Source organism: Podarcis melisellensis, assembly GCF_964234715.1.
Source record: "Podarcis melisellensis genome assembly, chromosome: 1".
Classification (NCBI taxonomy): domain Eukaryota; kingdom Metazoa; phylum Chordata; class Lepidosauria; order Squamata; family Lacertidae; genus Podarcis; species Podarcis melisellensis.
This window is the reverse complement of record NC_138528.1, coordinates 20,008,548-20,021,890: the sequence shown is the minus strand read 5'-3', so window position 1 is coordinate 20,021,890 and position 13,343 is coordinate 20,008,548. Positions and strand designations below refer to the sequence as shown.

Below are 13,343 nucleotides of genomic sequence, written 5' to 3'. Positions count from 1 at the left end.
TTTTTTCTGCGTTGGCAAACGTTGGGAGTTTTCTTTTTCCTTGCTACTCCTCATTGGAAAGCATCCCAGACTTGCTTCCTAAAATCTGAACTGCCTTCTTGAAACGACCCATTTAATAAAGACAAACCTCTTTCAGCTTGCCAGCGTGCTCTGCACTTGACATAAGGAAGACAGCTTTTCAGACGCAAACAAAATTAACTGCGCCTTTGCGAGACCGACGATCTTTCCTCCAAGTATGGAAAGGTGTGGGCTATATCCTCGTCACTTCCTGATTCCAGTTAGCCTGGAAGTGCAAGTCTTTTGCCAAAGCTCAGGGGAAGAGGGAGAGGGAGAGGGAGAGGGAGAGGGAGAGGGGGAGAGAGAGAGAGAGAGAGAGAGAGAGAGAGAGAGAGAGAGAGAGAGAGAGAGAGAGAGAGAGAGAGGGGCAGGCAGGCTGGATTTCCTGCCTATCCCGACTGAATGTAAGTAGGAAACAGGAGGTTGCCTATTAGAAACTGGCAGGATAGGTGTACCCAAAAATCTATGACGGGAAAGAAATTAGCACAGCAAAACTGGAGAGAAGGGCCATGCCTAGCAATTCACTACTGTTACTGCTACCTCTGTACTGCCTGTCTTCAAGCATGGCAAACAAGGCACAGAACATTTCAAGATAAGGATCCGAAGTATAAATGGGGAGCCCTAACCTAGAGACTAACAGCACTAAAAGTGACCTACAGAGCAAGCTGGCTCTTAGGACAGATGTCACCCAGGCAAGCAGGAGAAGTGGTTTTGCTCAACTTTTCAAAGCAGACTGCCAACACCTGACATTCAGAATAGACAGGAAGGAGGGCAGGATGCCATGCAAGGTAGTGAGAGGAGAAGCATCCTTCTTCCCACCCTCCCTTGCCGCTGGAACAAATGATGTGATTTAAAACTGGCTGCCTACTGACTACTGAGCTAGGTTCAAGGCCTTAGTTTTAATTTGCAAAGCCCTGGACAACTTAGGTCCAGGTTATTGCAGGGACTTTCTAAGCACTTATATCTCAGCACCATTGCTGAGATCGTCTGTAGGAGCGTCAGTGTTTGCCTCCGAAGTTTTTATTAATTAATTATTATTATTATTACTTTTTAAAATTGATATACCGCTTGATTATAGGGTGGGAAAATCCTCAATTGACACCAACACAAAACTGAGCCATTTGGTGCCATTGCCTATTCCTGTGGAAAACTCTTCCAGCAGAGATTCAGCAGGTGCTCTCTGCATTAACTTTAAAAGGTTTGTGGGGGGAAATTCCTTGCTCCCAGGCTTATACAGACAAGTAAGGTAGGCGGGGGGACATTTCCCACAATAGTCAGCTGGTGATCTGCTTTAATACTTGTGTGATTCCTATTATAGTTTAACCGCTTTGATATTTTAAAATGAAATGACGGACTGTTTTGGCACTAATGGCCGGCGAGCAGGGTTAAGCAGCAGAAGATGGGAAGATACTATACCCTAAGTCAGACCACTGGTCTTTCCAGCTTCACATCGTCTACATTTACTGCCATTGGCTGTGCTGGATTTTAGACAGGGGTGTTTCTGAGCATCGTCCTTTGTGAGTCTTTCTCCCAACTAAATGCTGCTGATGTGCTCCAGCAACAGAACACCAATTAGTAAGGTTGGAAAAGACCAAAAAGCTTATTTAGGTCACATCCGAGGCATGTGGCAGGACCACCCAGTACTTCAAGGAAGGACCAGAACTTAGTGAGAGAGCAATTTGCTTTGCAGGCCCTAGATTTCTTCCCTTGCATCTCCACACAGGGCTGAGAAGCACCCTTTCCAAAATCCTGGTGAGGTGCTGCCATAAGACTCATTTTATCCAATAAACATTTCCTCCTAAGTAAGGACATGTGGTTAATGGTCAGCAGCAAAAGGAAGACGCTTGCCACCAACACTTTCCCCATGTATCCAATAATGGGATCTCCCACTTGACTTCTTCCTGCCACAAAGATGGACACAGGGACAATGGTCCATCGACTATTGCATCCTGTTCTCACAGTGGCTGAGGAGATGCCTCTGGGAAGCCTGCAAGCTAGACATGAACGCAACATCACTCTGCCCACCTGTGATTCTCAACAAGTGGTATTCAGAGGCATAACACCCAAGACAATGGAGATGGAACATAGTGAATATATTGCGCTAGGTGACCCAATGGACTGACTTGGTATAGTGTAGCTTTGCATGAATATCCCCCCAAACAGAGCCAGGTGTGAAATAGTGATCCAATACATTTTGCTGCCTGGATAGAAGCCAAATGGTTCGCCTCCCCCCTCCCCCATCCTGTATGCCTGAAGGAGCGTCTCCACCCCCATCATTCAGCCCAGACACTGAGATCCAGCACCGAGGGCCTTCTGGCAGTTCCCTCATTGCGAGAAATAAGGTTACAGGGAACCGGACAGAGGGCCTTCTCGGTAGTGGCACCCACCCTGTGGAACATCCTCCCTTCAGATGTGAAGGAAATAAGTAGCTATCCTATCTTTAAAAGACATCTGAAGGCAGCCCTGTTCAGGGAAGTTTTTAATATTAACACTGTATTGTTTTTAATACTTGATTGGGAGCCGCCCAGAGTGGCTGGGGAAATACCAACTCTTCTCAGGTATAGTTTATTTTCAACGGCTACTTGTTCCTGTCCTCCTTGTTCCCCCCAAATACCTTTGATATTCCCGTATTAGGCCTATCATGCTTTCGGAAAGTGCTTGCGTGTCTTGCGAAAACCTGAACAAATCCCTCAGCTGAGTCTTCAGTCTCTCAACCTTTGATTCCTCTGCTGCGAGAGTTGCCTTTGCTGCCTTAAAACACAAAGGTATTATGATTTAAAATGCACACACACATCAAATCAATTTATCTTACTGGGCACATTTGCATATATTTTTATTCTGCATTTATCTAGAAAAAGGCAATTTTCTTGTTCCAGATTGCTTCCCTATTGCTCTTAAAATTCCCTGAGCAAAACAAGTTTGCATACTTCAATCACATGGGCATGAATAAGTGTAGATAAGAAAGCCCGGCAGGATAATACAGACTTAACAATTTCCTTGTTCCCTGTCTGTCCCTGACAAATAATCACTCACCATGAATTTTCTCCACAGAGTGATTAAGTCTTCATCGCCTCTCACTCTGTCATCTGATTCAAAGGTGCTTCCTAATCTCTTCAGGCTTTTACGGAAGTCCTGGACCTCGCCTTCCAAGAGCCTGGCTTGCGAATGATAGGCGTTTTCAGATTTAAGGCTCTTCAGCAGCCTCTCTTCTTCCTCAGCGCTGACCACCTTCAGCTTCTCCAGGGCTTTCTTCAGATCCTCAAGCTCCTCTTTCAACTTCTCGGCTCCCAGCGGTGAGGTGTTCTGCATCACACCTGTAGACTGAGCTTCAAGATGTCGCCATTTCTTTTCCCCACTCTTCACATCTTTGGCAATGTCCTACAGGAGAAAGGGGTTCAGAAAGAGTTACATAGAGGGACAAGGTTGCTACTACGACATCCCAGGACTAGTTGGACTAGATGAACCTTGGGAGTCTCTTCCAACTCTACAATTCTACTACTACTACTCAGGTACATAGGAAACTGCATCGTTCTGAGTCAGACCCATTGGCTCATCCAGCTCAGAACTATCTGGCTGTGGATCTTCAGGGTTTCAGGCAGGAGTCCCTACCTGAAGAAGCCAGGATTGAACCCGGAACCTTCTGCACGCAAGGCTCTACCCACTGAGCTATGGCCCTTCCTCAAATAATGCTAATAAATATTTTGTTTTAAATGCTCTTCCTCCCAGAGTTGTCAATTTCCAATTTTTAAAAAATACCTAGAGCACTTCCAGGTTGTTGCTATTTTTTGGCTGTGATTCAATCGCATACCAGCAAATTCAGGTTGTGCAAGTACAGTTGACCGAGAAGTCTTGTGCAACAAACCCACTTCCCCAAAAGCTTGGACGTTTTGCTCTGAGGAAAGTGTGGGATAATGCTTGCTTTGATGCACCACCATCTAACTTGCCCGCAAACAAACCAGAAGGGGTGCTCGTTACATAGTCAGCTTTGTCTTATCTCCCTGCAAGCAAATCAGGATGAATGCCCAATGAGCAGGTCATGTGGAAGAACACCAAGTCAGTGGTCAGAGCAAGGGACAGGTCAGTGGGTGGAGCCAACATGGGATTTAAGTGGCCAGAGGCAGGGCCTGGTGTGTTTCTGTCTGATTGGCCCGGGTGGACTTACTTAGAGGCAAGGAGTTTGTGCTCTGAGCAGTAACATGTGACCAAGTCAGACCACCATTTTTATTTCCCAGAATGCCCCCAGTGTAGCGCGGCTCCAGGACATTGCAGGAAATTAAAATGTCTGCTAAACCCAGGCACCTGGAGCTGCTTGGAGCACTGGGCCAATATATACTGTATATATGGGGAGAGGTGCTCAGGAGTTAGGCTGTGCTGAATTGCTGAGGTACTGAGGTCCAGCTCCGAGGGACTTCTGGCGGATCCCTCACAGTGAGAAGTTAGGTTACAGGGAACCAGGCAGAGGGCCTTCTCAATGCCCTCCCTGGGGAATGTCAAGGAGATAAAGAACTACACAACTTTTAGAAGGCACCTGAAGGCAGGCTTTATTGGGAAGTTTTTAATGTTTGACGTTTTATTATGTTTTCATATGTGCTGCAAGCAGCCCAGAGCGGCTGGGGAAACCCAGCCAGATGGGTGAGGTGGTAGTAGTAGTAGTAGTAGTAACAACAACAACAACAACAACAACAACAGTTGCTCAAGGATGCCACATGAAAATGCCTGTCCTGCACATTCCGGCACATTCAAGCGTTGAGGGCTCCAACACTAGCACAATATCTCTTCTTTTTTTTAAAAAAAAAAATCCTCACAACAACCATGTGAGGTAGACCAGGCAACTTCCCCTAGGCTGCCTTGTGAGCTTCAAAGCTGCAGAGGAATGGGGTCTTTGAAATGCAGGCTTCTGTTTGGGTGGAACACATGAGCTCTTTCAGAGCGTGCATTTCATACACCTGCTCATGGACGGACGAGGAAATAGGAGTAAAGCTTTCCGCTCGCGACAGAAAGCCCCGACACCGTTCAAGTACCTGCAATGACTTAATTCTGTTCTCTGCTGGCGATTTTGCTTCTTGACTAAGGCAGGAGTTTAATCTCTCTGTCACCTGGGTCAGCCACAGCTGAAACTGGTCCACGTTGCTCTTATATCGCTCATGTTCCTTTGTTATCTTTTCAAGCAGCTGCACTCTCCTCTGCAAAAAGAGAAACATCAGAAACGGGGAAAGCGAAAGTTATCTTTGTCCTCATACTTTGCATTTTTGAGAAACCCAGAACACAAAGAGCCTGTTCTTTTCCCTTTGCCCCTTCGTGTGCTCGTGCACACACACACACACACACACACACACACACACACACAGACCCGTCACTTGGCTGCTTTTGGGGATTTTGAAACAGTTTGCTGTCTTCAGCTCAAGAACAAAACAGTGTGTCCCAGGCCTGAGGATGCTGTAATTACCAAGCACTTAATTAAATGTGTGCAAGGTTTTCAAGGGCCTTGTGAGGTCACAGTCTTTCATTCTCTAGAAAAGAAAAAGCGAGATAACAAAAGAAAGGCTTAGCATGCCAAAATCTATCTGCAAAACATCCATGCTGGATTTCCACATTTTATACCCACAATTTCAAAACGCTTCATCTGTGGAAAAAGAATGCACTTCAGTGCTGCTAACTTAGCTTTTGCACAATTTATTATCCAGATGAAGGCCACAGCCACCAGGGGGCCTCTGTGGGCCTTCAAATTTTCTACCCATTTTTTGTTCATGAAAATACGGTACAGTGGTACCTCGGGTTACATATGCTTCAGGTTACATACGCTTCAGGTTATAGACTCCGCTAACCCAGAAATAGTACCTCGGGTTAAGAACTTTGCTTCAAGATGAGAACAGAAATTGTGCTCCAGCGGCGCAGCGGCAGTGGGAGGCCCCATTAGCTAAAGCGGTGCTTCAGGTTAAGAACAGTTTCAGGTTAAGAACGGACCTCCGGAATGAATCAAGTACTTAACCTGAGGTACCACTGTACAAGGAAATCATTCTGCAAGCCTTTCTCTACCCAAGGGCTGTGGTTGGCTGGGGTTGCGCACTGGAACTTGTGAAGTTTCGGCATGAACTGTCCAACTGACTGCAGCTGCAACCTTGTGCCTGACAAGAATTTCTTCCAAGTAATCCTGTAAACAGGCTTTGACTTGCACCTTTATTTCAGTGGGAGAGTTCCACTTGCCCTTAGTTTGCCCGTCAATGAAACCTAGGGCTTAGAAACACTTCCTCTTGCCATGCTCCTTTCCCACTTAGGGAAAACAGCTCTTTAGTGCGAAATCGGAGCAAATGGCCATTTGGGATTTCCCCAGACTGCCATTTGTTCCTATCTGTCGCTAAAGAGCAGGTTTTCCCTTGGAAAGCAGTGGAGCAAGGGGAAAAGAGCTCAGACCCAGGCTTCCTAGGCATGACACAAGTGGAAGCGTGAATGACTGTGCTTTTTTTTTCTGTGCTTGATGCTTTATCGTGTTTTTATATACTGTTGGGAGCTGCCTGGAATGGCTGGGGAAACCCAGCCAGATGGGCAGCGTACAAATAATAAATAATTGTTGTTGTCATTGCTGTTGCGTTATTCCAGCTTTATCATATACAAAAGGGTCCTCCTTCGACAGGCCTTTTAAGAAGAGAACTTTTATCCCAGTTTGCATCTATATTGCAACTATTTTTAACTGGTTTTTGAATTATAAATATATGGAATTGTTTTCAAACATTTGTATTACTTTACATAATGGGATTGTGTGTTTTTTTAAAATTGTTTTATATACAGAACTGGTTTTACATGCTTTTCCACTTTTCCTGTTTTATGGTTGTAACTGCTTTGTTTTATAATTGTTTCATATTTTATAACAGCCACAGCAACAACATATTGTACATTTGCCACCCACCCTCTTCCCACAACTCACCTTGCTTCCCCTCCAACATTATACAATGCACATTCTTTTGCAATCCAAGAAAATCTTTATTAGAAATTATTTCAAACAACAACAGCAATTTTATTATTTGTACCCGCCCATCTGACTGCATTGCCCAGCCACTCTGGGCGGCTTTCAACAAAATATAAAAACACAGTAAAACATCAAACGTTTAAAAACTTCCCTATACAGAGCTGCCTTCAGATGTCCTCTAAAAGATGTCTTCTATTTCATTGTTGTAGCCTTATGGTAAAAGTTGAGTGAGAAATCAAATAAATAAATAGGCCGTCTTTTGAAATGTTGTGACACATGGATGTTGAAAAACAATAGATCAAGGTTGTTTCTGAGACCTGACTTGCTCCTTATCTCATTTTTTGGGATTAGATTTTCTGTAACCATGAGAACAGGTTACTTAGAAAGAAAGAAAAAGCGAATGAAGGTTGCATGTTTATCTTTTTAATCAGTTGGCCTTTTTGGCCTTGCTCTGCTATAATTTATAACTATTGCAATTTCTCAAGGCTTTTGAAAGCTTAGTTACTTATGCACATCTATCAAGAGGATCCAGACTGTGGTATTTCTTGTGGAACCAACCGAAAGGTCATTGTCAGGCACACAAGTTGAGAGTTACAATGTTATGACTGCGTTATTTGTGTTTAGTGTTTCAGGGACCCAACCTTTTGTCTGGACCATTGTGTACAAAAAGAGATGGTAAAAGTAATCAGTGCAAAGTGATGCCAAATGAAATTCCAGGTTGTTGTTGCTGCTTCCCTCACCTGAACCATGACAAAACCCAAACTTACCAGTTGGATTGCAGTGGGACTCATGTTTATTTGCACTATCCTGCATGAAATAAGCATTTCATGGGCCTGATTCTAACCCAATGTACATAAACAAAGGGGTACACATACTTTAGGCTTGTATGATTGACTCTGTTTTCTACCTATGGTCCGCCAACCCTCTCTAGGTGGGGCCATCCACTGTGCCAAGCCTAGAGAAGTGGGAGCCATCTTCTGAACCAGGTTGGGTCTTGTGGGATTGCCCAGAAGCCTCTGCACTTTCATGAGGCTTCTTGGGAAGGTGGGACTTCCTCAAAGTGGGGGTTCCTGCCATGAGACCTGTTTTACAACCCCCCCCCATCAGATCCCTTGCTGGGAACTTGGTTGGTCACTGGTTGACAGGGCTAGAAAGGAATTTTGCTCACGCCAAACTGGCATGCAATTGTGAGTTTTTCACTTTCCCCTCAGCAGGAGCTCTGTAGGGACATTCGACAAAAAAAACAAAACACAACTGTTTCTTATCATAACTGTGGAGGCACCATGTAGTGGGTGGGATCTTGCAGGCAGTGCATTAGACAGCTGTAGCTTGAATGTATGGTGGGGATGGCTTTGTACTGCTCAGCCAAGTTGGCCAGTGAAACTCACATACTTGGTGGCCTGCACCACAGTGGGAACGTTACGCTGGCAATGTCCAGGAGGGGACCCCAGCAAATCAGCTGGGGTGGATCATCAGGAAGCTGGTCATTATTCCTGCCCATGCCTAGACAACCCTGTATATTGCTGTAGCCAATAAAACTGTCCAGTTTTCACGCACAACTGCACTCCACATTTCAAGCATCATCATACTACTTTAAGCAGCCATGGTGCTCCCCAAAGAATCCTGGGAAGTGTAGTTTGTTCTGAGTGCTGAGAGTCGTTAGTACAGCCCTGTTTCCCACAAAGAACTACAATTCCCATAACTCATGGGAAAGAGGGATTGATAGTTAAACCCAATGATTTTTTTTCTTAAAAAATGTTTAGGGGTGCTCTTATTTTCTACTCATATTGAAAGACTGTTCCTCAATGAGGCCAAACTTAGATTCACAAAATGTCTAGGGGTATGTGTACCCCTGCTTCCCCCCAGAAAAAAGCACCCATTAAACCACTCTGGGAACTATAGCTCTGTGAGAGGAATGGGAGTCTCCTAACAACCCTCAACACCCTACAGTTCCCAGGATGCTTTGGGAGAAGGCATGCCTGTTTAAAGTGGTATGATACTGCTTTAAATGTACAGTGCAGATGGGGTATCAATCTCCCATTTGTTCCACTCCTGGGATGAGGCCCACTCATACATTGTAGAGTCCCAGGTCAGCCAACCAGAGCTAGATGCAGAAGGCATGCACTTAGAATTAAAAAATCATGGACCCGGGGATTTGATCTGAGCACCAGAACTGAACAGAGCTCACAACCCTTTTGCACAAAAATCCACTCCTGGTTCCTTCATTTCGGCAGAATAATTTAGGATGCAGGAGTCATTTTCTTGCTGCTATTGTTAAGCAATTGGTAGTCAGAAATCCCTACTGATCTCCTGCAAATCATCCAGGCTTTCTGCCCATTTCCAGTTACCGCCCTCATTGATCATTCTGTTGGCCTCAGTCAGGAATGTACCAACTAACTGCTATGAGACCAGGTTCAAGTTACACAGAGAAAAAACCAGTGATGCTTCCCACTAACCTACACTGCAGTAAAGTAGTGAAATATTCCTTTTCAGCTAAGACAGGATGTCCCCTGAGTGGTTATTTACATTATTTCAAGAGTGAATTGCCAATAAACCTTTTAGGCTGTTTCTGGCTCAACTGAATGGAAAAGAAACTGGCAGGAAACTCATAAAGTTGTGTTTCAGTAGTTATAGTTCTTTTTGTTTCTTTTTTAAAAAAATTAAGGAGAATGCAGCCAGGAAGAGTGAGAATACTTTTTTGGCACAAAATGGGAACATTAGTTTTCTCCCAGTGGTGAGCAAGTGAAACTCTTTGAGTAAAAACTCAAGTGCCCAGTTTAGGAGAGAGAGGGATTGGGAGTTCAATTGGGAACCAAAAGTGTCACTATAACTTCACTGAGCATGTGACCCCTTGGCTGGACCAACATTAGACTTCCTGTTGTGCCTACTGAACTGGAGATTATTATTTCAGAAAGTTTTTAATGCGTGGTGTTTTGCTGTGTTTTTATTATGTTATTATGTTGGAAGCCACCCAGAGCGGCTGTGGCAACCCAGTCAGATGGACAGGTTATAAGTAATAAATTATTGTTGTTACTATCACTTGTTCTTTAATATTCTGCCTTTTCCCACCCTTAGTTCCCTCCTTACCTGTGCTTCGTCCTTGACGTCTGTGTACTCCTCTTTCATCTTCTTCTGGATGTCCTCATCAACACTTGGGTCCCCAATCCTGTTGTAGAGGGAAGAGGCTTCTTCCAGCAGCCGTTCCAACAGGGCTGACTGGTTTAGAACATCGTTCAGCAGGACCTGGGCATGGCTGAGCTGCCACTCTTTCTCCTTCAGGCCAAGCTGCAGCTCTATGTCAGGCTCCAAAGTCACCTTCATGTTATGAATCCATACGTAAAATTCATCTTGGGCTTTCAGGTATTCACTCCAGTGTAGCCACACCCACTCGATACGGCTGCAAAAGGATAAATAGAGAGTTGGGTGATGGGAGTGATGGACTTCTTCCAGATCAGTTGACCATGTTCCCTTCCCATACTGCTGTTGTCGCTATGGTTGGTCTCCACCCCCATCGTTCAGCCCGGACACTGAGGTCCAGCTCCAAGGGCTTTCTGGCGGTTCCCTCACTGCAAGAAGTAAGGTTACAGGGTACCAGGTAGAGGGCCTTCTCAGTAGTGGCGCCTGCCCTGTGGGACACCCTCCCATCAGATATCAAGGAAATAAACAACTATCTCACTTTTAGAAGACACCTGAAGGCAGCCCTGTTTAGGGAAGTTTTTAATGTTTGATGTTTTAATCGTGTTTTTAATATTCTGTTGGGAGCTGCCCAGAGTGGCTGGGGAAACCCAGCCAGCCAGATGGATGGGGGTATAAATATATTATTATTATTATTATTATTATTAGTCCTTCAGCCCCAGTGGGGAACCTCCAGCTGTGAGGTCTTCAGCACTAGGCTCTGTTTCATGGATCTCAGGGTTATAGTAAAACACAAGGCAGGGCCCACTGGCCTGATCCACCTCTGCTAGTGCATCATGGAAGATGGAGCAAGCTTGTTTTCTCCTGGTCTGGAGGGTAGGACTCAAAGCAATGGCTTCAAGTTACAATAAAGGAGATTCCAACTCAACATATGGAAAAACATTCTGACAGGAAGAGCTGTTCGACAGTGGAACAGTCTCCCTCGGGAGGCTGTGGACTCTCCTTCCTTGGAGGTTATTAAGCAGAGGTTGGATGGCCATCTGCTTTAGCTGAGATTCCTGCTTTGCAGGGGGTTGGACTAGATGACCCTAGGGTTACCATCCATTTCTATGATTCTTACCACAGATAAAATGGTCTGTACGTTTGCTATGAATGTGTCATAATAGTTTTGCTGGATATGGAGGACAACACAGTGTTCAAGGTAGGGTCTTCCCCTGCCTTAGAGGGGCTATATATTCCCCGCAGCCAAACTAGGAGAACAAAAGCAGAGTCTGGGATGTCCTGGAAAAAATGACAGAGATGGTGGATCAAGTTTTCTACACAGAAGGTTCTGTGTTCAGTCCCTGGCATTTTAAGGCAGGTCTAAGAATCTCCCCTTGAATGAAACCCCAGGGAATGACTGTCAGACAATGCAGACAACAATGAGCTATATAGACCAACAGTCTGACTTGGCAAATGGCACATTCCTACGGCTGGAATCTTACCTGTGACAATGCGTAATGTATATGGCTGTCTCTTCCCACATGGCTTTAATATCCTTTAGTTTGGATAATATCTCATGTTTCTTCTCCTCACCAGTGCACTGAAGGAGAGCGTCGGCCTTCATGAGAACCAAGTCCATCTTCAACCGGCCCTCAGGTTCCAAAGCACAGATTTTCTGTTGGGAAGAATCAAACATTAAAATTAAACCACAAATAGGTTTTTTTAAAGGGGAGTCAGGAGCATTGCAAATCCCATTCCACCTTTTGTGGGGAGACTTAGGACCAGAGGGCCTTTAGAAAAAGCAGAAGCCAGGAGATCCAGGCTAGGGGTCGCATAACTATCAGGTTTGGGAAGGGTCTCTCAGCAGCCCTAAAGAACTGCTGAGATACTTGCCCCTCAGGCCTGTGTGCCTTTCAGGGAAGGCAGAAGAGGAGCTGCCTAAATCATGGTGCTAGTGCCATCAGCCCCTGAAGGACGCCTGAGGCCATTTTGTACTATCTGTTTTGAAAATTGTAAACCACCATGCGTGTGCCTTGACAGGAAGTTGGTATATATAAATACAATCAACCAACCAAATGGAAATAATATTAAAAAATAAATCAATATCCAAGCAGGCCTGAAGCTGCAGCACAACCCTGTGGCAGGCTTCCAGGGAGCTGGCTGTTAATTGACTCAATCTAATTATTGCTATGTATGAATGAGACTTCAATAATAATAATAATAATAATAATAATAATAATAAACTAATAATTTATTATTTATACCCCGCCCATCTGGCTGAGTTCCCCAGTCACTCTGGGCAGCTCCCAATCAAGTGCTAAAAACAGTACAGCATTACATATTAAAAACTTCCCTGAACAGGGCTGATCCACAAATACAAGAGCACAAGGAAGCCAAATGATGTGGGGGGGGGACACCCCCCCCCAATTAATGCCTGTAGGGTAGCAGAACTTGTGAGGTGAAAGCTGGGTATGAACTGTACATTTAAAGCATATTTAACATACATGACTCCCCCCCCAAAGCATCATGGGAACCATGCTATGTTAAGGGCGCCAGGAATTGTAGCGCTGTGAGGGATAAACTACAATTCCCAGGATTATTTGTGGGAAGGTGATGTGCTTTAAATGTATGGTGTGCATGCAACCTAAGGCCCCATCCTCACTATGCTTTTAAAGTCACTTTAAACAGCCATGGTTTCCACCAAAGAATTCTGGGAAGTGTAGTAGGGTGCTGAGAGTTGTTAGGTCCTTGTTCCATTAACAGAGCTACAATTCCCAGAGGGACTTAACAATGACTCCCACTTCCCCAGGAACTCTGGGAATTGTAGCTCAGGAGAGGTAAGATGAGAGAATCAGAGCATATGAGGAGAGAAGGGAGCATGTGATCATTGCAGCACTTACCTGATAGCCACATGGCCATGATGTCTAAATTAAACCTTAGGTTGCATCTCCCTGTAAACCAGGGTGTGTTTCTATAGAACTAATTAAAATTCCCAGGAGCAAATCCCAGAATATAAACTGCACTAGGTAACAAAAGGAAGATCTATAAATAAACCTGAAGCCAGGTTTCAGAACTCATTAGTGCTTACAGTAATGGGAAGGTGAATAAGTGTTCTTAAGAAAATCTGTTGCAATGATGACATTCTCATTTTTCATGCTTTAAAAAAAAATCTCTGCTTTCCTTGGCTGAAGATTTTCATTAACAG

General features: G+C 44.6%; 1 protein-coding gene across 2 annotated transcripts in view; it reads right to left on the bottom strand.

Annotated features, from left to right (window-relative positions):
* Positions 1–13,343, bottom strand: part of SYNE3 (spectrin repeat containing nuclear envelope family member 3) — an 89,476-nt gene that overhangs the window by 41,389 nt on the left and 34,744 nt on the right. For both annotated transcript variants that reach the window (XM_081909975.1, XM_081909976.1), the window contains exons 4-8: positions 11,641–11,813; positions 10,109–10,418; positions 5,079–5,240; positions 3,091–3,435; positions 2,672–2,808 (exon numbers count right to left, since the gene is read on the bottom strand). In XM_081909975.1, coding sequence (XP_081766101.1) covers positions 2,672–2,808; positions 3,091–3,435; positions 5,079–5,240; positions 10,109–10,418; positions 11,641–11,813 — 1,127 coding nt within the window. The remainder of the gene's footprint in view (positions 1–2,671; positions 2,809–3,090; positions 3,436–5,078; positions 5,241–10,108; positions 10,419–11,640; positions 11,814–13,343) is intronic.